The sequence below is a fragment of the Geotrypetes seraphini genome, chromosome 3 (genome assembly GCF_902459505.1).
Source record: "Geotrypetes seraphini chromosome 3, aGeoSer1.1, whole genome shotgun sequence".
NCBI lineage: Eukaryota > Metazoa > Chordata > Amphibia > Gymnophiona > Dermophiidae > Geotrypetes > Geotrypetes seraphini.
Window position 1 is genome coordinate 215479453 of NC_047086.1, and position 25567 is coordinate 215505019.

Sequence of the window (25567 nt, forward strand, 5' to 3'; positions counted from 1 at the left end):
CTCTCCATACTTTGGACTGCAAGCGGGCCTTGGCTTTCTACTTGCAACGCACTCAACCTCACAGAACAGCCCCACAACTTTTCATCTCCTTCGATCCAAATAAGTTGGGGCATCCTGTCTCGAAGCGAACCATCTCCAACTGGATAGCTGCTTGCATCTCTTTCTGCTATGCTCAGGCTGGTCTCCCAATGCAGGGTCGAGTCACAGGCCACAGAGTTAGAGCAATGGCGACGTCTGTAGCTTTCCTCAGATCAACTCCTATTGAGGAAATCTGCAAGGCTGCCACTTGGTCCTCGGTTCATACATTCACCTCTCATTACTGTCTGGATACTTTATCCAGAAGGGATGGCCATTTTGGCCAATCTGTTTTGCAACATCTCTTTTCTTAACTTGCCAATTCTCCCTCCATCCCATTATGCTTAGCTTGGAGGTCACCCACTGTTGAGAATATGCTGCCTGCTTGTCCTGGGATAAAGCACAGTTACTTACCGTAACAGTTGTTATCCAGGGACAGCAGGCAGATATTCTCACAACCCACCCTCCTCCCCTGGTTGGCTTCTTAGCTAGGTATCTGAACTGAGGTACCTCACAGGAGACGCGCGCACTAACTCGGACGGGAAGGCACTCGCGCATGCGCAGTGCAGCACTCGGAATCTCTTACAAAGATCTTCAAGCAAGTCTACTTTTGAGGCTATATGCTGCAAGGCTCCGTCGGTGACGTCACCCACTGTTGAGAATATCAGCCTGCTGTCTCTGGATAACAACTGTTATGGTAAGTAACTGTGCTTTATTTTCTATGGGGTCTTCAGAGGTGGTTTGTAAAATGTGTTAAAATTCATTTTTCACAGGTTCTGAGGTTAAGGTTCAGATCCCCCACATTCCCAGACACCAAATCGCTATTTTTTTCAGATTTTTTTTATTTTTTCCGTTTTTGGCACAAATTTACTGGCGGCATCTATTTTGGATTTTTATTGATCTTTTTTTCAAGGTTTTATTTCTGCCTAGAAACCCCTCGATTTGATTAAAAAATCATTTGCGATGGACTCCCCAGCCCCATATCTGTTGAATGTGTGTATTGATTGCGCCGGTTGGTGCCATATCAGCAAGCATGTACCACATGCCGTGGCGTGCAGGGAGAGGGGGCAGGAGTTTCGAACGTTGCCTCTTCTGGGTACTCTAGGGCTGAGGAGCTAGCCTGGATCCATGACTTTGGGGAAAAAATCTTGCCCAGAGACTATTCCGTAGTCTGGCACCAAACACCTGCGTTCTAAGTCTGGGGACTCTTTTGGCGTGATGCAAGTGTCTCAGCAGAGCCCTGCTGTGTATGCAAGTGTGACTTTTCACTGGACTTTATTCAGCTCCTCTGGAAAGCATATTCTTCAAACCTAGTTCATTTAATGCAGCCGGCGAGCGCGTCGGGTCTTTCTCAGCTGGTTGCACCAGTGGTGGAGAGTCCTGTTAGGATGACTCATGAGATCATAATAATAATAATTTTATTCTTATATACCGCCATACCGTAAAAATTCTAGGCGGTTCACAACAAAGTGAGCTGATACAGATAAAATACAAATTAGAAAAATGGACTTAAAAACAGATAAAGACAGAAAGCATTTGCAATATAATGCAGAAAATACCGGCATGGCAGAGAAAGAAATAATACATAGAACAGATAAAATACATCACGTTAAATATAAGGAACTTGATTGAAAAAAAATGAAACAGAATTCATTAAGATACCAGTCTCTCATTCTACTTTGGGTATAAGTTCAAAATCAGGTTTGGCCAAAAAAGTCTCCCTTTTGGAACTAGGTAATTTGACATGTCTAGATCTGGTCTTTCTTGTATGGAATCAAGATTTCACTCCGCTCCCAGGAGGAAGCATGTCTACAATTACCCCCTGGGTGTGACCTTCGACTCTAAAGTGCCAGACGCCGATCCTACTCCCATTTCTTATCAAGCTACTGGAATCAACTGCCTCTACATATCAGATACCTCGAAGGTCTTTTGAGTTTTAGGAAAGCAATAAAAATTTACCTCTTCACCTAGACCCCCCAAAATCTTCATCACCTCAACATTATTAATTAGACCAGTGTATCGCAAACTGTGTGCCATGGCGAGATTCCGGGTGTGCTGTGACATGCTGGCGAGGAGGAGAGGTACCGGCACTGACTGACTTGCGGTGAGAGGCAGTTGGCCAGCGCCTCTCCTCCTCCAGCATCTCCCACCAGTAGTAATAGCAGGCTCAGGGCCCCATCTGGAGGGCATCCACGCATGTTGATATGATGATGTCATGCATGCAAATGATGTCATTGCATCGATGTCTGCGCATTTCCGGATGCCTTCCAACTGCAGCCCCCAAGTTTAATGTGCCATGGCTTCAAAAAGTTTGTGGGATATTGAAATAGTCTAACAGAGCATCTAACCCAGGGATGGACAACAAGGACCGGAATACAGTCGGGTTTTCAGGATTCCCCCAATGAATATTCATGAGATCTATTTGCATGCATATTCATTGGGGAAATCCTAAAAATCCGACTGGATTCCGGCCCTCATTACCTACCCCTGATCATCAATCTTCCTCCTTCAGTTTAAACGACCATACAGTCTAATTCCCAACCAAATGTATACCACATGAATGTTGAACTAATTTCTCGCAGTGAATGTTAATTTAGGATGAACAAACCCGTTTGATTAATTATTATGTAACTTGTTTTGTCAAATTATCATGTATGTTAACTTGTAACCTGTTCTGAGCCCTCTGGGGAGGAAGGGATATAAAATAAATTAAATAAATAAATGTAGAAGAATTTGTGAAATAATGCTATCAGTTACAATGGTGGTATTCTGTGTTGCAGAATTCTTTATGTATAGAAGTCTCTTCGGACTTAACAGTATAATGTCTTTCATAGCTTATTTAAAGGTGTAGAGAAGGGCTACTCAATTCCAGTCCTCAAAGTCTACAAGCAGGCCAGATTTTCTTTTCTTTTTTTTTTTTTTTGTAATTCTTTATTAATTTTCAAATCAAATACAAAGTGCAAAGAATATACAATCAATTAATGCATTAAACAGCACTTACATTCAAACAAATAATGATACACAGTATATTCCTCCCTCTCTGGATGTGTGTAAAGGTCAATTAGGCATTAAAGGCTTATTCGATAATAAATATGCATATGAACGATTTGCATGTTTCCTCCTTGGAATACAAGCTCTTTCATACATATTCATTGTGGATGTCCTGAAAACCTGGTCTGCCTGTGAACTTCAAGAACTGGAATTGAGTAGCTGGTGTAGGGATAATGATGATGTAAGAAAATGCCACTTTTGCTTGCGCTGCCCCCCCCCCCCCCCCATCAATTAGGCCTCTGTTCAGGACAGTTTATGGCGCTAGTTGTAACTTTCGTTGGACTCTGGACGTGTTCCCCTGAAAATGAGGTAAACCCTTCAGGAAAACCCTGGCCTAGGTGCCTGCTTAGGGTCACCAGACTCACTGGTCAGTGAAATGAATATCACTATGCAAAGAAACAGTGGGTTACAAAAGAGATCACCTTTTATTTAGTCCTTTAACTGAACCCAGTTCAGAATGGTCAAGTTCCAGAAGAAAGCACAAAAACACTTTTCCTTCTGTGATTTTACTGCCCTGGGCTTTCTGGTCCAAACAGGTAGGTGTATTTCATCAGGGTAGTATTTCATAAAGTCTTGCAGTTCATTGTCTCCTTCAAAAAACATAGGAGTTAATCAATAAGCAAAATAAACAATCCATCACCACTTTGAAATTTGATGCTATGGCTGCAGGTGAGAGCTTGGGTTTAATCAGGGTCTGAGAGCGCTATATACTGATACACCAAAGGCAGGGTCTTTCAAATAGAAACAGCCATAATACTTTCATTAATAAGTGGTAAGCAGGATTATGTTTGTAAGGAATAAAAGAAACAAACTTTCCAGCAGTATTCAGAAACAAAAATGCAAATATTCTCAGCATTGTTCCATAGTTCTCAGATCTTTCCTCACAAGAGCTTTTATAGGGTGGTACCCTCCTGGCTGAGTTCAATACTATTCTGGCAGTAAAGGTAAGGAAAAAGAAAAAAAAAAGTCAGCCAGAAAATAAAGGCAATACAAAACCAGAAAATAATGTCCAACTTTGTATCTCAGTTCCTTTTCCTTTTATCTGGCTCTCAGCTGTCCTGGTTGGCAACTCATAACAGTACACAGTCTTTTAGAGGGAGGAAAAAAAAACACAAAAATTCCCCTTTTTTTCTTTCTCCTACAGAGGTTCTTGCCTTTCAGCACAGTTATGAAGAAATGCAGTTAAGCAAACAACAATGCTACTCCTTTCCATCTTAAGGACCCACCTCCATACACTCAGGAAGCGTTGCTAGCTTCTCTGGCCACCTGTTTATATCCATTTCTTCACATACTTCTGGTCCTTCTGTGGCTTGAGGCAATGACATACTTTCCTCTGCCATCTCCACCTCCTTGCCTAGCCACTGCTCAGGAGAACAGTTCTGTCCTTCATGTTCCTGCCCCTTTCCTGATTCAGGACCTGCTCTTTATGTCTGTAATAGCCACACCCCCTACACCTGGGAAGGGGCTTGGCTTCTTTGACTGCAGAGCACAGCTTTCATTGTATCGCCTTCCCTGGGGCTGCCTTAAAGAGACAGGCTTTTCCTTACAGGCAATAAACCTAGCTGGCTTAAAAATAAACCTGCTTTGTGAAGTGCTTTCCTGTCTGATGCTAACAAACCAGTCTCTGTCTTGTTCAGCCTCACTGTCAGAAGAATTGACAGCTGACTCCTGACTTCTACCATTGACCTGGTCAGCTCTTCTGGGTTTATTACAGCACACACTTTACAAGCTTGCGTTCATGATGCCACCCCAAATATTTCTGTTTGGAGATGCCACTGTATGTGGGGTACTGATGCCTAGCCTCCTAGTGCTGTGCATTAGCTGATAAACTGAGGACTCAAGGTTGCAAAATGAGTAGGAGGAGTCCCTAGAAATTTTATTTACAACATAAAACAAAGTAAATGATGAGATCTGAAATTGTCAAAGGTACTTCTTGGGTGGGGGGAGTGAAAGCTCTAAGATCCTCAAGAGTCAAAAGGGCAGATGTGTTGGAGGGAGGCCTGCAGTTTTGGGTCTTCAAAGCTGTACATTGTTTCTACAGCCCTTTGAAAAGTAAGAATTTGGAGGGGGGGGAGGAAAAGTCCTTTAGAAAGTATAGATGTATGTTTTATCAGAGACTCACAGCAGCAAAATTTTGATTCTTTTGCTCTTATGCTTTGATAACTTGTCTTCTTGCAGAGACCAAAGTGAGTCCCCAGTTAGCAGGGTCCCAGCCTGGCCAGCCAGTCCACAGGAGTCCAGCCAAGGGACACAGGAGTCCAGCATCATATAGTAATACTGCCAAATTCTTCTTGTGCACCTATGTGTGTGTGTGTGTGTCTTCCTCTCTCTCTAATGCAGTCTTTTGTGTATTAGTGAAAATCTGATTTGCATATCCAATCCACAAGATCAACAATTAAGTCAAAATAGCTAGTTTTCCCTTCAGCATCTATATTTCTCCTCAGCTGATTACACTTGCCTCCTCCCTGTGTTGCCATCTTTGTGTGTCTTATTGCCTTTCTCAAGTTTGACCTGGCACCAATGTGAATCTGCCTGTCTGAGTGCTTATAGGATAACCATATCAGGCCCCCTTTCAGTTATAACTACAGGTATGCGCTTCATAACATCCACATTATGTTCTGTGAGAGTGGACATTGTGTGATTTGGACATTTTTTTTACTCTTTAAACTCTTCTCCCTCCCCCCCCCCCCCCCACCCTCTAAGGACCACCAGAACTGCTACCCTCCACTCCAACTTCCCCTTGGGGACCACTGGTGCTGCTATCCTCCACTCTAAACTCTCCCAAGGCCACCGGCACTGCTCTCCTCCCTTCCACACCCAAGCTCAACAGCACTGCTATCCACTTCCTCTCCCCCAGCTGGCACTTTAGTTACCATACTCTTGCCGGTGCTGAAGGAGGCTGATGTCGCTGTTCTATGCTGGGCCAATGGGTGTGGAAGGTAGGAGATTAGCACCGATGGCTTTGGCACCATGGACTTTAACACGCATGGACATTAACGTGAATGGATGTTGCCCGGAACGACATTATGCGACGCATGCCTGTAATTGAAATTCCTCTGTCCAAGTGCAGGCTGCTAACTGAAGCTGTCTTCACCCTTCTTTCTGCAAATGCCTGAGCTGTCCCCACAATAGATGTCTATAATGAGGGGAAAGAAGGGAGAGGTGCAGAAGGAGGATTTGGAGGAAGGTATTGGGAAAGAAGAGAAATGCAGAAGCACTGTGGACTTGTGGAAGGGGATACGTTGTTAAGAGATGTGAAAGGTTTAGTTAGGGAAAAGAGATGAAGAGGGGAGATGGGATCTGAGTTCTTTTGGAGAAAGGGAGGGAAGTGGAACAGAGATGGAAAGTTGATTGGACAGGAGGAGTGCAAAGTGGAGATACAAGCCAGGTTCAACTGGGGAAAGGGGAAGAATGCAGAGGCAGATAGAGGACTGAGCTGGTGTGAGGTGAGTGGAAGGTTGCACAGGGGACAGTGATATTAGATATGATAGACGACCCTTCTGACTTATGCCCCACAAATTATATTTCAGACCCCTGGGCTGTTCCTTGAGATTTTGATACTTAAATTCAACAATTGTATTGACTTAACCCCTCCCAGAATGATCCTGTGAAAATAGAGAATTGGATATCCTACTTTTAAATATTAAAGGTCAATATTCAGCCGACAGCGGTGAGTGTTTTGCTGACTTCTGCTGACATTATTCCCAGATATTTAGTGTCAGTCCATGTCCGAGCTTTGACATCAAATATCTGGTTCATGTGGAGCCAGTTAACAAGTAGCCGGTTAAGTTGATATTCAGAACGTAAGTAGCAATGAGATGGCACATAAAGAAATGACTGTTTTATGTGGTTACCAGGGCTGGTTAAATGTTGAATATCGACACTTAACTGTCCAAGTGCTGACTCTGCCACTCCGCACCCCCTGGCAACTCCCTCAAAATAGCCAGTTTTCACTTAGGCGCTAGCTGCTAATTTTCAGCAGAAATAACCAGTTAAGTGCTACTGAAGTTAACAATACACCGAACAAATGATTTAACCAGTCAGTGACCATTTCTGGCCAGCTAAATCATTTTTAATGTTGATTCGCTGATTTTTTTAAAATTTTGATTGAGATATATATTATATATATCTTACAAGCACTAGCTGTGCCTAGTCTCCTTTCCCAGAAATGCCTAAAGTATACGTTAAGGATTAGTGTGCATATTTATATGTATGTAGATCCCCAGGCAGTTTTAGAAGTATCTGCGCATAGATATGCAAAAAAGATTTTAAAATTACCCTTAATAGGTTTCATTGTATAACAACACACTTATGAGAGAAGTCCAAAAAAGCACCTATATTAAGCCTATTTTATAAAGGCTTGTGTGCCTTTTATAAAATACTGTAAACTCTCTTGAGCTGGTGCTCAAAACCAAACCTGGGTGCTAGAGGCAATTAGCCTTGGCCTTGCACCCACGCTAGTGAGCACAGAATGCTCAGAGGGCTCTAGCGTGGGAGACAACCTGCACACCAGAGATTAGCACAAATAGCCTGCAAATGTAGTCAAACATGTTAGAAACATAGAAACATGATGGCAGATAAAGGCCCAATGGCCCATCTAGTCTGCCCATCTGCTGTAACCATTATCTCTTTCTCTCTCCGAGAGATCCCATGTGCCTATCCCAGGCCCTTTTGAATTCAGACTTAGTCTCTGTCTCCACCACCTCCTCCGGGAGACTTTCCACGCATCTACCAGCCTTAGATTATTCTGGAGCCTATCACCCCTTAACTTCATCCAATGCCCTCTCATTACAGAGTTTCCTTTCAAATGAAAGAGACTCAACTCCTGCGCATTTCCTGATGCTCAGAGATCAGTGCACAAAACAAGGTCGCCTTACTGCTGAAAATATGACGTCAGTTTGGAGCAGGCAGTAGTGTGTTTGAAGAGAGGATTTCCCACTGTTCTCTCTGTATGCTGGTTTTCATTTTATTTGGAAGCAGAAGAAAGCCCGCGCAAGCCTTAAAACACTGGTAGTGAAAGATGAATGTGTGTGAGTCAGAGCAAACCCGAAAGTGAAAACACACATTGGTGCCTGTTTTCTGCACTTAAAAATAAGCCTTTCTAGTGAAAAAAAAAAAAAAAAGGAAAAGCTTATATTTTAAGGCATAGAACAGTGTCATTATGTGCTTCACTTCTTGGTTTGCTTGGACACGCATTCAAGAGCTGTGTTTAACGCAAAACTCTTCTGCATGTATGCCAGGCATGTTCCTCCCCCTTCCCAATGATCAATGCTAACAGTGCGCATATAATTTGAATGCTATTAGGTTGTTTTTTTTGGTTTTTTTACTGTGCTGTTTCTGCAGTATTTTCCAGCACCCATGTTTGGTTTTAAGCATTGGCCTGTCAGATTCAGCCCCAACTATTCCGAAATCAACTGAAAACCTGGCTCTTCTCTAGCATATAATAATCTCTTCTCCTGATTACATCCCCTCTTTTTATGCTTTGTAAACTCTTTCTCTTCTCTCTTCCCATATTTTTTAAACTCTGTAAACCGTGTCGAGCTCCACTTCAGTGGAGAAGATGCGGTATATAAACCTAAGGCTTAGTTTAGTTTAGTAGCACCAAATGCTGACACACAGACTTACACTTGACCCAAAGTAGATGTAAATGTCTATATATTGTACATACATATTACAAAGTAATTGACATGGCAACCCTGCCTCTGCTATATCCAGACTATTCTCCTGGGTACACCTATGCACAGAGCATGTGAAAAGGAAGAAGGGAACAAGCGCATCCCCTCTGAAAAAAGCTTGAAGTATCTGGATGTAAATCGCTTTGAATGTGATTGTAAAACTACAAAAAGTCAGTATACAAGTCCCAATCCCTTTCCCTCTGTTGATATAACTACCTTGGTTACCCATAAGGGAGCATTGTTTATTTCAAATGTTAATTTTGGTTTTTAAGATTTTATTCACAAACTCTGCAATTACTTTGCTCTTTTATTCAACAGTATGTCCCATTAATATTTACTTTGGGGTTTTTTTTTTTTTTCTTTAGTTCATCAATGGAGATTCCAGTCTCTCTGCCACCTGCAATATCATCACACCAGCTCAGCAATGCTCAATACTTGTAAGGACATTTAAGAACTTATTTTCAAAAAATAGATACAGTCAAACCTCGGTTTGCGAGTGTTTTGCAAGACGAGCTTCTCGGAGAGAGCGAGAACCAGAAGGCCTTGAGCATGCACAGATGCTCAAGGCCCAGGCAAGAGGCAGGAACTTCTTTCACCGGCACATCCTGTGGGCTACATGCTGGTGCCAGATGGGGGGTAAGATTGAATGCTGTTCGCACGGGGGGGGTGCCAGTTTGCGCGGGGAGGGGGATGCGTTCACGAGCAGGGGGGAAGCGATGCCAGTTCTCAGGGGGGTTGGAGCAGTGCCGCTGGCCTTAGGGGTGGGAACGTATCAAGCGAGTTTCCCTTACTTCCTATGGGGAAACTCGGTTTGATATACGAGTAATTTGGTTTACGAGCATGCCAAGGTTCGTAAACCAAGGTCCCAGAAATGGCCTAATGGGGCAGATGGACATTTTTCTTGCCAAATCTTTCCAATTCGCTATTTTCTAAACCTATGTACTGTATTTTCTAGATGGATATCTATGCTGTTTGTCTACAGTTTGTCTAAATCTCAAGGTGGCCCTGTTAGAGGCCTGGTGTGGGCAGGACTAAAGCGAGCTTATGACTTGGATGCTTGTCTAACAATAGAATATCAGAATTTCAAACAGTCAATACCTGTGTATTTAAGATCTCCAACCAAATACTGAACACAGGTTTAAATACAATTAATATTATAAGTCCAAATTTAAAATATATGATATTGTGATGTACTCAGACCCACAACCAAAAAGCTACAGAATTAGCAAAGGTTGTCTTGGGACCATCATCACAACCTAACAGTCCCATTACCACCCAACAGGCTCTATATACACAATATTTGGTTGGATGTATTTCTGCCATAATCGAACACCCCACCCCCTACCCTGCCTCCCTTTACTACGCCACTGTCCATAGCCAAATGCTGCATCTTCAAAGGCTTAGTACACTTCTCCCTCCATATTCGCTGTGATAGGGGATTAACAGATCCGTGAATACAGAAAAAACGCAAATAACTTTTTCATATGTTATTCGCTGTTTTCTATTAAAAACCATCGTGAATATGGTGAAACTGCGAATAACATGGTGGGAGACCTGGCCTGTTCCTGAAGGAGAGGCAAACCACGGTGAAGAAAGTGCTGGGAATCGGCGATTTTCTCTGTAAATGCTTGGCATCAGTGATTTCTTTATGCAAGCTGATGTAATTTTGGGAGAGGAGCCAGCAAGCTAAAAACTGTGAATACGGAGGGAGAAGTGTACTTGCGTTCAAGTCCTTACACAGCATGGCGCCCTGCTACAAATCAGCCAAACTCCCACCTTATGTCCCGAACAGACCCCAGGAGAAATCGCATCTGCAATTACCCCCTGGTCGGAGCCTCGAACTAGAACATGCCAGACGAAGATCCTACTTTCATTTCTTACCAAAGTACTTGAATCAACTACCTCCAAACATCAAATCCCTCAAAGAGCTTTTGAGCTTTAGAAAAACAATAAAAACCTACCTCTTCACATAATTCTTCAGCCTAAACAGCCATACAGACTGTAACGCCCAAACTAATGTATTCCTCATATATGTTGAACCTGAGTCTCTCTGTGCATGCTTCATGTGTCTGACTGGACAAACTCCACTGTAGCCTATATTGCCTTAGTTGTCTTTGTCTTGTTTGTTAAATTATTATTGAACGCAATACTCCAGGTGAGGTCGCACCACAGAATGATACAGAAGCATTATAATATCTTTAGTCTTATTAACCATCCCTTTTTTTTTAGTAATTCCTAGCATCTTGTAACCCATTCTGAGCTCTCTGGGGAGGATTGGATAAAAATGGAATTAAATAAATAAATATAATTGGTGTAGCTCAATGCCCTTTTTTCATATACGGCCGAAAAATATTTTTCATTATTTGTATTTGGCCAAATTGTAAAAAAATGCTATTTTGTACAGCTCTAAACTATCAATTATTACCCTTAAAACCATAGAAAAATGGTTCAACTTGGCAGATCCTGTTGTTGAGAATGAGCAATTTCTTGTTTTGGCAAAATGCGTTTTCCTTGTGGGTGAAACTGAAAGCAGCTAAGAGCCATCTGAACACAGAGTGTGGGAGGGGGCATCATTCTGTAACAAGAGTTTTAAATGTAATTGTGTAAAAAAACAACAACCAATGTAAAATGCATAAAACAGGACTGATACTCTGTAACTCAGAACTAGGCCACAGCCTGGCAGCAGGATTTTGTACCAATTGTAGAGCACTACCGATCTAAAATCGCAAAATGATAGCATGACCTTAAGTTTGTTTCAGTTAATGGAGTCTGAAAAGACTGTGCAGTTTCAACAAAAGACCGGTGTCAAAGGTAATCCCAAGGCTTGGAGACTTGTAATGAGATCTTAATATAAACATCGGCTAGATTTGCGGTCCTAGTTTTTCTTCTAAGAAAAGTTGAATGACTATCCTGCATTTGGGAGAGGGCTTTGGGACCTCTTACCCATAGGTGCTCATGCCCATATAATGCTTGCTTTTTGCCATTCTCTCTTTCTTTTCCCAGTGACAGTCTCTCGTTTCATTGGCTCTCTGAAGGCGCCAGGAGCCTAGCCATGCAGGATATGGAGATGGAAACAGAGCTGTCCAAGTTAATGAATATACATCCGCTCTTGCCTGAGGCCAAGCTCTTACAGGAAGACACTGCCATGGACCTCACGCAGTAAGCTATTTTTCTATTAAAATGTCTAGAGACACTTTTGCATTTCATGAGTGGCAGTCTGAGTGAGAATGCGGAGTTCAGCAGTGGAGTAAGACATAGAGGGTCTGTGATGTTTGAATGTGGTGTTTAGGGTGCTTGAATGGCAGATGAGTTAGGGTTTCTTTCTGGTATATAATGGGAGTCGGTGTTTCCTGATGGATTAATTGCTCAGATGGTGGTTTGCAGGGAGTATGCAGTCATGTTAGGTGTGGGGGGAGGGGGTGGTTAGATAAGGGAGGATAGTGGATTTGGTGGGATGGCTATGGGGGAAAGGGGTGGGAGATGGTTCAACATAAAGGAGGCATAGCGTGTAAGCAGTGGTCTCCAACCATTTTCATGTAAAGGGCCACAGCTCTTGAGGGCCACAAAAGATGTCAAGCTTACACATCCTACTAATTTTGTAAACTGCCTTGACCAGCTTATTCGAACTGAATATTAAACATTAAAAATTAATACTAATTCTGATTCTACAACACTTCAAGGATATATTTTAAAATCTCACTTCAGTTACTATATCAAATGGTTATTAAACATGAAATATTGTTTCTACAACACAAATAGGATCTATTTAAACACCCTTAACTATGGCTTGTCAACTGTAACAAATATCGTTAATGAATCAGCAGGTGCTAATGGTGTTCAGAGGGACAAAGTTTATTGTTCCATAAAGATGACAACACAATGGCTCTTGCTCCACAGAAATAGTGACTCAATGACTCGATTTGAATCGTGTTGGGTGCTAGGGCTCAATAGCTTGACCACCAAATTTTAAAAAACTTTTAAGTTTATATTAGGACCCAGATTAAAAGACCTCTTTGATGCAATATGAGAAAGAGGACAGCTAGGTGCAATGATGAAGCCCAAGCCTGGTAGAGACCCAATGCTGTGTAGCTTGTATAGGTCCATTTCTTTGTTAAATCTGAATGTTAACATGGAGATCAGGTGGGATTTATGCCAAGATGATATGTGGGTGACACTATCAGAAGAGTGCTATCTTTGATGTGCATTAAACAAGAAAAAATCCTGTTGGCAATAGACACGAAAAAGGCATTTGATAGAGTCAATTGCCATACTGCAAAAAAATGGGGCTGGGTGAGTGTTTTTGTGGCTGGATTCTAGCTATGTGTAATCTCAGCCTGGATTACGGTAAATGGGAGTTACTCACAGGAATTTATTCTGGAAAGAGGGATGAGGCAAGGGTGTTCCATATCCTGCTTATTATTTGCATTAACAGTCGAACTTGGTTTTAGTCATTAGGGGAGATGGGAATGTGAAAGATATTCATATTAGGTGTATTAATTAAAAAATCATTTTCTTCTAAATGGGCTAAAATTCTATTAAGTATTTGGGGGTTCACCTTATAAAAGAATGGGGGGAAATATATGAATTGAATTATGGGAGGCTATTTAGAGGGATAAAGGAATTGGAGAAGTGGCAAAGTTATAAATTATTCTTGGTTGAGGAAAATAGCAAGTGTTAGGCAACACATTAATTGCAGTTAATTCTACAATTAACACATTATTTATTAAGCAAGATTTAAAAAATTAATTGTAGTTAATAAAATTGCAGTGTATCCCATCTACTCCAAATATCTCTTCCATGCCCAACCTCCACTCTCCTATCCTCAACGTGATATGGCATCTTTCCCCCTGTCTGCAGTTCAACATCGCACACAGCTGTTTAACTGTGTATATCAGCGTGCCTTTGGCTTTAAACTTCACATCATTACCTCGAGATTTGAACAATTAGTTCTACATTTGCATATTTCATCAACACTTCCCTCTTGGATTCTTGAGGAAGGTTTTGTTTGCCAAAACACGGCCCGTGTCGGGTCCATCGAATCTCAATGTGGACAAGTTTTTAACATTATTTGAAGATCTTTGCAAGAAATAAAAGGAAAGTCAAGAACATGGTAGTTTCCACACCTCTTATATGCTTGGATTGCAATTCGACATCTCCCGCTATCTCAATCCCCTCAACCCCACCCTTAAACAGGGTCTTCTGTTAGTCCCCAGCAGTGTCAGTGTTGCACATACACTGCCTGCAGCCTTTTCTGAAGCTTTATCTATAGCCCATCCCGCCCAAGCAGAACCAGGAAATGCCTAATGTTTGGTAACTCATCAGAAAATTAAAGGCTAGCAGATCTAAAGCTTGGTGGCCATTTGGCAACCTCCCTAAAACATTGATAGGTACGGTAAATTATTTTCTGATTGCCAGTAACCTCAGACTTTCTCTTACTGTATTTCTGAACTTTAATGTTCTCATGGCCAACAGGAAAATGCTGGACTTCGGAGCTAAGGGAGAGTCAAAGGTTAACTACCTGCATATATTTCCAAAATACTATTCTGCTCGATATGTTTCATTTTGCCATGCATTATTCAGATTTTTTTTTTTTGTTCATAATTCTCTGGAGTGCACTCTAAGGGGGTCATAATTGAAATGGAAATACATCTAAAAACCGGCCTAAATCAGCACTTGGACGATCAGTAAAACAAGTCGTCCAAGTGCCGATAAACGGGGTTTTAGACGTATCTAAAAAATGACTTAGACCTTTTCAGTGCTGCTGTACGACCAGAGCTAAAAGGGATGTTTTAGGAGGAGTGGTGAGGGCGGGATTTGGGCGGAATATGGGCTGATCTAAACTTAGTTGTACTGCAAGTATAACCGAAAGTTTAATGAGGTTGCCTGGACAGAACTTGTATGTTGTGACTTAGGCCATGTAAAACCAGGTCTAAGTGCCAAAAAGGTATCCAAAGCAACCAGATAAGCACTGCAGACACAAGTACAGATCCCCACACACTGCCCCAGTGATCACTGACACCCCCCAACAACATAAAAATCGGAATAAAAACATACATACCTGCCTCCAGAACATCAGCACCTGGCATAGCAAAGCCTAGTAGAGCAGCACAGAGGTGGCTTAAGTAGTGTGGGGGGTTGGCTAGTGAACCATAGAGAGGAGGACCCAGGCCCATAAGCCACTCTAACCCCCAAAAAAGAACCCTACTGTACTGCCATATAGGTGCCACCTGCAGCCGTGAGGACTATTGGGGTGGTAGACAGGTGGGTCTAGTGGGTTTTGGGGGGCTCACCATGACCTTTAAGGAAGTTATGATGAGATGTTTATGTGGCACCCTTTTTGTGAAGTTCGCAGCAGTGCCCTGTAAGGTGTCCCACTATTCTGTTGCCATGTCTAGGTGTCCAATCCATTACTTTGCTGGCCCCTCCCACATCCAAAAGGTCCATTTCTAGGCGTTTTTGACTTTGACAAATTTTTGCACGAGAATGGGGTATAAAGATAGACGACTTAGCAGTCTGGGCAGTCAAACAGCTGAACATACAGTTAGACGACTCTTGAAAAACAAAATATTTTGGACATATTTTTTGAAAATGGACTTTAGACACTGCTGACTTTGGGCGACTAGTGACTTAGGCCCAAAACGGACTTAGATGTTTCTTTCGATTATGCCCCTCTATGTGTATAATACCATCAGTAACAGGTATTTGGGGAGGCAGCTGATAGACAGTGAAGGGATTCTTTCCTGTTGTGTTGAAAAGTGCCCCTACTCTCCCCCTCCCTTTAATTTTAAAGAGTGATGCTCATACAAGGGGAACAGTGTTCACTTTTAAGCTGTGCTAAACATCCAGTATCTGAGTAAAATACAGAGTTGCTAAAAAGTACAGGAGAGCAAGCAGGGAAAGCATGTAAAGTGTGGCTCATTTTTCTCCCTACAAGTGTTTATGTATAAGTGTGTGCTCACAAAGTGATGTAATGGAGATTTTTCACTCATGTCAACTCAGTCCTTTGCTTTTGAAGAAAACTTTTTGCTCACATCAAATCAGTCCTTAGAGGGAACTTTGGAGAGGAGGGCAGACTAGCAGTGCCTAATCTTATCAGATACTTTCCAGACATCACAATTGAAAGCTGCAAGGTCTTAGAGCAGGGGTGTCAAAGTCCCTCCTCGAGGGCCGCAATCCAGTCGGGTTTTCAGGATTTCCCCAATGAATATGCATGAGATCTATTTGCATGCATTGCTTTCATTGTATGCTAATAGATCTCATGCATATTTATTGGGGAAATCCTGAAAACCCGACTGGATTGCGGCCCTCGAGGAGGGACTTTGACACCCCTGTCTTAGAGAGACAGAAAAACCAAGAAGGCATTGGTGCAACTAAAACAAGACTGCTGGCGGTTCTCAACTTGATTACTATCTTTGGGTTCTCAAAAGTATGTTCTCTGCAGGGCAGCTATAGAATCCGATTACACAATTAAGGGTATCCTTTTGGGAAGAAGAAAGGGGGGAGTTATTAGCAGGAAGCAATATTCATGTCTGATGTCCATTCTACTGTTTATGACAGATTATCTGAGGATTATCTGTATGGTCTTTACAGGTTGAGAGGCAGTTGGGCTGTGTAGGGTAGGACAATTATTATTGATGCTGCAGGAGACGATTAGGGATTTTAAGGAGCAACAGAATACTTTTGAACTACAAAGTTCCAATTTCATTGGTCATTTACAGGTGCACAATTATATGCTGAGGGAGTAGGTTCAAAATGATTTAGTAAAGAAATTATCCACTCTAGAGGTGTATCTGATCAAAGCCCATTGAACGAAGGGGGCAATCTCTAAGTTTTACTAGGACTACAGTAATCTAGTGAGGCACACCTATCGTTTAGGAAAGGGTGGGAGTCTGATTAAGGATGGGTGTTAATCCAGTTTAAGGAAATGGGCATAAGATTCTCTATCAGATATATGTTCACCTGTGCAGCTAGAAAAGTAGTATCACCAGAGGGAGGGAAAATGCTGGAGAGGATGCGGGGCAAGAGAACCATTTTCATATGTGGTGGACATGCCATAAGGTTCAATGATTTTGGAAAGAAGTCTTTAATCAAGGCTAGCAGATCAGAATGTGGCTTTAGATCCTGTGGTTTGCTTACTGGCAGGATGTTCGGGGGAGGCAGGGGAGAAGTGATTATTATTTATTAGCAGCCTTTAATTTTCTTTAGTTTTTGTCAGTACTTAAAGTTTCTTTTGTTTTTCAATGGCTCCTTGACACACTTAGGCCTGGATAGTCATTTTTTTCTTCAACATTGAGCCATTTGATTTTGCTTCAGCTGTCTTCCCTGACATGTCCCAGAAAATTCTCAATGGTTTTAGACAGTGCACCTGCTGTGGCAACACCATATCAAGGATTGATCCTCATACTTGGTGCTTGCCATGCCTGGGGCCTAACCATGAAGCTCTCTTGTCATATTTGTCACCAGATGTCCAAAAGGACTCTTAAGATCTGAGAGCAGTGCAGAAGTGCTTTTTTTTTTTTTTTTTTTTGCATCAAAGTTCAATCCATTGACATAGGCATTGAAGGCATCATTCCCTGTAAACATGCCTGTAAATAAGAAGGCCGATTCTATGTACAGGGTCCAAAAGGCTCCTGGATTTAAGAAGTTTCAGCTGCCACACCACTCTGTGGTTGCTGAATCTGCTCTTAAAAGAACCAAGAGAGCCAAGCCTCACCAGACCTTGGCTTCTTTTGGGAGAAAGGTTTATCAGAATGCTACACTGTGCTGTCCTCCTGCATAGCATGTACTTGAAGTTCTTGGTGAACGGTGTGAACATGCTATGCAGGAGGACAGCACAGCGTAGCATTCTGATAAACCTTTCTCCCAAAAGAAGCCAAGGTCTGGCCATCCCTTCCTAGGGGTGTCAAGGAGTGAGACCTGGTTTTCATGGCACTTTTGAGAGCAGATTCAACATAGAGTGGTGCTGTAGCTGTAGCTTCTACCACCTGGTTAGACTGCAAACTGCCAGTTAGTAGCCAAATAGCAGGAGTAGCCTATGATGCTTTTGTTATGCCATCTGGGGCCTATGGGTATCAGAAAGCACAGGCACACCTAGCAGCATGCCTCTTACCTGGAACCAACAATTCAGGAGCAGCTGGTTAATATCCCTTGCTGGGGAGAGAACATTTTTTTGGCAACAAGTTGGAGGACATGATACCTGCTGATTCCTAGGAGACCTTATTATTCTTGAAGAAGACTTAGGGGTCCCCCTGTCTTTCATCCTTCCCAGTCTGCCCAGAACTCTTGTTCCTGCCCAAGTCAGTAGAAAGTTCAAAAGACCCAGCCAGCTTCCCAGTCAAAGCCAGGGGCAAGCTTTTGACTGGCTCCAAGAATGCATGGCCGGAGTCACAGTATTCATTCTGGATGACCTACTGATGGGAGGGAGACTGGATTTTTTTTCAAGAAAAGTGGTCCCTTGTAACCTTAGACCAGTCTTAAAAATTGTCCATATGGGTTATGCATTTTATTGGCAAATATCCCCTCTAAATTGTTCACCTGGAGCATCCAAGTTAAGCTTTCAGCAAAGGAGATGGTTACTCAGGGGCTCTCTTCCCTTTTGCAGGCCAATGCAGTCAAAAAGGGAAAAAGGGAAGGGATTTTACTCCAAGTACTTCATGAGTCCCAAGAAAACAGGAAGATTCCATCCCATCCTAGACCTAAGGGACCTGAACAAATATTTAGCCAAAGAAAAGTTCAAGATAGTTGCCTTGAGCTCTCTACTCCCAGTGATTCAGTCATAAGGTTGGCTATGCTCTCTGGACTTACTTATACCCACGTTCAGATACATTCCAGACACAGGAGGTATCTCAGATTTCGAGTAGGGAAACATTACTACCGGTACTGTGTCTACCTTCTGGCTTTGTATCAGTTCCCAAGGTCTTTACAAAATGTCTAGCAGTAGTGGCAGCATCGCTATGCTGACTAGGAGTGTGTATGCGTCCCTACCCGGCCAATTGGCAACTTTTTGCATATTAGAGCTACTAGGGTTCATTATCAATTACTCAAAGTCCCACTCGGGAGATTTGCAGCGTGGCAATATAGTCATCTTACTACTGTTCAAAACAAAATTTCCCAACACATCAGTCAGTTGGTCAATCAGTCCTACAGAATCCATTTGAGATCTAGAATCCAACTCCCCTGGGCCTGTTTTCTTTCTTTCCAGTCTGTTAAAAAACAAGAACCCCAAAACAAATGATTGCAGGCCTTGTTTGTTATTTCCCCCTTTTTAGTTTTGAACAGCCTGGCAGCTAGGGATTCCCATATGTGTGAGTTGTCGCCCTGCTTGTTCTTGGAGAAAGCAGTTAATATAGCAGGTTATTCTCTAAGGACAACAGGACACATATTCACACATCCTCCTCTCCTCCTCTAGGAATTGTATTCTATTAACTTTCTAATAAACTGGCTGGTCCTGCATGGTCGCGGTGAGTGGGAAGGCGAGTACGCATGGGTGATCAAAGTCCCAAAGGCTTCTGGGAAAAAAGAAGTTGGGCATTTTCCTGTGCCGTCAGATGACAGAATCCATGTGTGAATATGTTTCCTGATGTCCTTGGAGAACATCTGCTACAGGTGAGTAACTTTGCTTCATAAGAAGTGAGTGGAAATGCAAGAGGAAGGGTGGAAAGTAGGAGAAATTGGAAAAACTGCTATTCTACAGAGTTCAATTATTATTGGTGCACTGAAGGAACAGTTGTGTACCAAATGTTTGTTTTTGTGTTGGAGTTATACTGTATATACTCAGCTATAAGCTGAGATTTACGGTCCCTAAAAAAAGCCCCAAAATTGGGGTCTCGGCTTATAGTCGAGTCGACTCTCCACCAATATTGATGGCATCCCACTCCCTCTTCCTCTGCTCCTCCCCCACAGTGCCCTGTTACCCCCCATGACTGACACTTCTCTCCTTCTTCTACCACAGGGGTGGGGGTGGGGGAATAAGAAGATGGATGCCATCAGTATGGGTGGGGGACAAGAGAGTGAGATTATGGCTGGGAGAAGTAGGAGAGGCAGAGAAATGCCAGTCACATGGGAGTGACAAAAACACACCAAGAGAGAGAAAAAAGTACTCAAATATAAATCTCCCTGGCTTATACTTAACATTTTTCTCCCCAAATGGGGAGAAAACTGTTATCTTGGCTTATACGTGAATAGGCTTATAGTCTAGTATATACAGTAAATAAAAAAATTATATATGATATTAAAAAAAAGACTTTTGCTGTGGGTTAATACTATGGCAAGTATGGTGACAGGCTAAAACAAAATGGTTCATTGCTTTGCAATGCAAAATTGCAATGCAAAATGGTTGATTGCTTTGCATTGCATGGTGTAAACAGGATCCGCTTCCTTTTTCTTCCCCACTCCAGGATAAGCAGTAACACACAGGATGATATCAATGCTATCTTGATGGAAAATGGGATAAACCCTATGGTGATAGAGGACCCTTCTCTTCTGGCGCACAACCTTCCACAAACGCTGGGAAACGAATGCATCACCAACCACAACTGGATGGCCTAGCCCCTTCAGTGTTTCACTTCAGATGCTGTGCATGCCGGAGCATGTAGGGATGCCTGATGCAAACATTTTGAGCATTCTAAAGAGGAAGGGTGTGTCATGATTAAACCAAGTGGGTTGAGACTTCAATAGCAGCAGAATTGCAACGAGATCACCCCTCTACTGCCCCCTTCCTTTTTAGAGAGGCTTGTAGCAAGGAGATAGTACTGAATCCTGCATTTTTTTTCCATGTCCCTGTGATATTTGTTTGTAGGTAAATAAACTAGCACATAAAAATAGCAGACAAGCACAGACACCTGCTTTCTACCTCCCACCCCTGTTGGCAACCCTATAGTCTCTCATATACCCACAAAACAAGCGAGGAGAGCTACACCAGGCTAAAGGAATGCCAGACTGTCGGAGCAACTTGCTACAAACAATCCATGGATTTTATTTTGTTAAAATACCAGCAGGATGCTGCTTGAATTTGGAGGCCCCTCTTTTTCCTGTCGTTTCCGTCACTGAGTGGGCTGGGGAGGTGACTAATAGCAGCCAGGTCTCTGCTGTCTTGTGGGGGCTGCTCTTCCAGTGTGTAAGTGTTCAATCATAACTAAATGAGAGCTAGAAGTGCAGGCATATGGTTTTCTGGTCTGTCCACCCACCAGTACCCTCAGGGACATTCACCGATGCATTATTCTTGCTTGTCCAGAGACACAGAAAGAGAGGATCAGTAAAATATCATGTAAATGAGTTAAACTTCCATATGTATATTACTCACTACCTCTTTGTGTAAACATAACTTTTTCTCCCCTTGCAAAACCTATTTTGCAACTTGTATTCTTTTGTATATAAAACTAGCAGAAGTGGCTGCTCTTTGCACAGGTGAAAGATTTTGTTCTTTAGAAAAATGAATTGTATAATTTTTTTTAATGTAATGTAATAAAACTCTCTGATATTCAACATTAACTTGTATTCTACTTGGAGAGAGTTCTATACAGAAAAATTGCATATTGCTTACTAAGGTCCGCTTACACCATGGCACTAGTGAGTGACACGCAGCAAATGCCTCAATCATCATTTAATCCCTATGGGCGTTGGAGCATTTACTGCATTGGCCTGTGCTATCAGGCTCCATAAAAGAGGACCTAAGTATTGTGTATATGCATTTTTTTGTTTCTGTGTATTGCTTTGTGTTTGTGTGTGTAGTAGTAGATATCAGTTACCAGTGTAAATTACCAAGAAATGGTCATCAGCGGCTGGAGGTGCTGTGAAGGCAGTGCTCACAGCCCTAGGGAAGGAGAGAGATCTGAAACAATGTCAAAAACATAGAATTTTGTTTCGGCTCATTGTCATGTAATGAAATAAGATAATACTTTTTTCAGTTACTCCGGATGCTCTATGTGTGGTGATTTATCCCTTCCTGCGAACTGACATGCAAAGAGAGAATACTTACAGCTTTGAGAGCACCTCCCCTATAGAGGTGGAACCCTAGTCCACACCTCAGTTTTTTCTCTGCAAGCAAACTGTAGAGATGGGTTCTGATCTGCTCTGCTTAGGTTTTTTGCTTTCTTACATTTCAGGTTCATTTTTTTCTGAGGCTTCAGTGCCCTGAGATCCCATTCTTGGGGATTCTCTGCCTGGGAAAGGATGCAGACCTGCTGTGCTGGTCTGCAGCTCTGCAAGGCAAGCCTTTAGGTGGACCTGGAGGACCATCCTGCTGTGTCTTATGGGCTCAAGGTCCATTCCCCTGGGAGCCAGCTCACTTTCTGAGTTTCTCAGTGGCTTGAGTGTAGGCTCGGCGCCCTGAGTAAGAACCCTCAGGGTATCAGGTCGCTGGCTGCATGTTTACCCCCTCCATCATGTTTCAAGGTCTCTGGGAGGGTGGAGGTCAGTCTGGGCTTGCAGTTTGAAGATTCCAAGGTCTGGAGGAGTTGCAAGAAGTATCTAAGGCAGAAAAAATTTCCTCCTTACAGCTGCATTGAAACAAAACTGCAGGTGGGCACCAACAGAAAACTGTGAGCAAAACCCCATTCATTCCTATGGGAGAATCGGGGTAGGTTGGAAAATCACAAATTTAAGGGTTCCTGGGGTTAGAGTTCAGGTATCCCATCTCCAAAACCCCTGTTTCTGTGTTTTAGCACTTAAAAAAAAGTCTCCATGGGCTTTTTTTTGGTGTGATTGTATTGGTGAAGGCCATCTTGGATTTCAAACAATCTTTTTTTCAAAAGCCTCTATAAAAAAAACCTGGATTTTGCTCAAGGCCTCCCTGGCTCTTAACCAAGGGGATAATCCTCATGTTTGCCGCCTTATCAGGTCGGTCTCTGTCCAACACTTTATTTCTGATGCAGTGTCAGAGTTGAAGCTGGTAATGCAGCCCTCCACTTCTAAATGCATGGTCATGAGTGGCTTTAACAAACAGACCTCCTTCTTTCTGGCTCATCTTGATATTACTGCCCTGGTCAAGGAACAGTTGGGAGACCCCAGAGGGATCATTGCAGATTGTTAAGACAGTGGCTAAACAGCATCTGAGTTCCAACAGTTTTTTGCCCAGCTGAAGGTGGATTCAGCGGTTGCTCAGGTTGCCAAGTGTACTGCTTGCTTGACTGAAGGTGGTGTCAGGCTGAAGGATTTGCAGGACCACAGAGTGGACATAGTGCTTAAGAAACAATTTAAAGCCCTGGTTTTGGGGATCAGGGATGCTGCTGCCACATCAAGTTGCGCCGGACTCTTTCAGCAGAGGAGGACACCTGTTCTCATCTCGAACAGGAAGGTGAGGATTGTGTGGCAGATGTTCTTTATGACTTTATCAGAGTCATGAGCAAGGTGTCTGCTTATGCAGTTTCGGCTCGCAGGATGCTCTGTATCCAGTAGTGGACAGGTGACCTTGAACAGACTGCCCTTTAAGGGGCAGATGCTTTTTGGTAAGAGCCTTGATCTTATAGCCAGTGTGGCAAATTGCTGCCCTAAGTCTTTCTGGAGAACAGGCGTCACCATCCCTTCCACCATTCTCGACAGTATTACCAGGGTTCATTGTCACAGAGGCTGGGTCCTGCCTCAACTTATTTTCTAAAAAGACCCAATGATGCCAGGCTGCCAACCCCACTTCTGCATATTGGGGGGCAGTTGTCAGCATTTCTGGGAGAGTGGGAGAAAATCTCGAATCAGTGGCTGCTGGATACTAAAGAATGACACGGTGACAAAATTCATCACCGTCCCCGTCCCCGCGGATAACCGCGGGAATCCATCTTTATGTCATTCTTTAAGGAGAGAGGAAAGAATCAAAGTATAATTGGGCACAACCACTGACCCGCAAGCTTTGCTTTAAAGAATGCTGGTGTAGAAGGACCGAGGTTGAAATAGACACTAGAAAATGACATGGGATTATTTCCCGCGGTTATCCGCGGGGACGGGAACGGTGATGAATTTTGTCACCTTGTCATTCTCTACTGGATACCATCCAAGAAGGTCACAAGATCGAGTTTTATCACCCACCTATGGATCTGTTCTTCGACTCTCCTGCCAGATGGCCAGAGAAGGAAATTAGGGTCAAGCCACTCTCCAGAGACTTTTAGACATTTGGGCCATAGAACCTGTCCCTACTCCGACTTGGGCTCAGGTAGATACTCCAGATACTTCATCATGCCAAAAAAAAGATACACAGGATAGCCCATTTTGGATCTCAAGGCAGTGAATGTGTGTCTGAGGGTCCGTTTTCACATGGAGACAGCCCATTCAGTCATCATGGCTGTGGCTCCAGGAGAATTTCTAGCCTCCCTGGACCTCACAGAAGCAGATCTGCATATTCCTATCTTTCCGGACCACAGAAAATATCTGCAGTTCCACGTACTTCAGCAGCATTTCCAGTTTGTGGCTCTCCCATTCGGGCTGGTGACAGCTCCCCGCACATTCACCAGGGTAATGGTGGTGGTGGCAGCTCATTTCCAGCGCATGGGGATTCATGTTCATCCCTATCTGGATGACTGGCCAATCATGGCCCTGTCCAGACTGGAGTGCGAGCTGGCACTGTGCCAAGTTGTGGACCAGCTCCAGTGTTTGTGCTGGATTGTCAACTTCAGAAAGAGCCATCTGGAACCCACCCACCTGGACATTCTTTTCGACACAGCTTACGGATACTGTAGCACCGGAGATGTTTGTTAGTATGTTTATAAAGCGCAATGAAAAAAAACACGGTTTAGCACAGCTTGTCACAACTGCGGCGTGAACTGCATGTTTGTGAGCATGAATGGCGGAAGAAGAGAGACAACTAACACAAAAGATTCATGTATGACACAATTGAATGAGTATATTCAATAATTTAAACGTAAGTTTGATCACGTGACACTGTTGCTTCAGAGTCTTCATTGGCTTCCTGTTTATTTTAGAGTTCAGTTTAAATGTGCTTGTGTTATTTTTAAAAATTTTTATGGTATCTTCACTCCTCTAGTTCCTTTACCCTGGAATCTTTACAGATTCTCTTTTGAACCAACAATATAAATTATCTCTCCCTTCCAGAAAAGAGATTAGAGGAGTTAAGATTTTTGGCCAATCTTTGATTTTTCAGTTTTCTCAACTTTGGAACGATCTTCCACTCCTTATAGGAAGCTCTGGTTCTCTTTTATTTTTTTGTAAGCTTTTGAAAACTACTTTATTCACTAAACATTTTGGAAATTAATTCTTTTTGAAATTTTTCTTTTATGGTTTATATATATTTTTAAGTTAACTACAGTGGTACCTCGGTTTACGAGTGCACCGGTTTGCAAGTGTTTTGCAAGACGAGCAAAACATTCGCAAAATCGGCACCTCGGAAACCGAGCGCGCTTCGATTTGCGAGCGCCCCCCCTGCGAACCGGCACCCTCCCCCCCGCGATCCGGCACACACACACCCCCCGCCGCCATCGGGCCCCCCCCCCCCCCGCTGCCATCGGGCACCCCCCCCGCCGCGACCTGAGGTCCCCCCAACCCACCCGAACCCTCTTCTTACTTTTCTGTAGCCTCTGCACTGGGCCTTGAGAGTTCACGTTCGACGTGAGAGTTCACGTTCGACGTGAACTCTCAGGCCTTGCACAGGAAGCAGATCTTCAGGCACTGGCACCACGCACAGGACATGCTGGTGCCGGTGCCGCTGCGGAGGCTACAGAAAAGTAAGAAGAGGGTTTGAGTGGGTTGGGGGGACCTCAAGTCGCGGTGGGGGGTTCCCGATGGCGGCAGGGGGGTGCCCAATGGCGGCAGGGGTGGTGCCCGAT

General features: G+C 43.1%; 1 protein-coding gene across 4 annotated transcripts in view; it reads left to right on the forward strand.

The window, feature by feature from the left end:
* Positions 1-21286, forward strand: part of STAT6 (signal transducer and activator of transcription 6) — a 140431-nt gene extending 119145 nt beyond the window's left edge. For 3 of the 4 annotated variants that reach the window (XM_033937406.1, XM_033937407.1, XM_033937409.1), the window contains exons 19-22: positions 5305-5397; positions 9167-9238; positions 11805-11960; positions 20198-21286. In XM_033937406.1, the coding sequence (XP_033793297.1) occupies positions 5305-5397; positions 9167-9238; positions 11805-11960; positions 20198-20348 (472 nt within the window). In that variant the 3' untranslated portion in view covers positions 20349-21286. The remainder of the gene's footprint in view (positions 1-5304; positions 5398-9166; positions 9239-11804; positions 11961-20197) is intronic. The other variant, XM_033937410.1, reaches the window with a different exon arrangement.
* The last annotated feature ends 4281 nt before the right edge of the window (positions 21287-25567 follow it).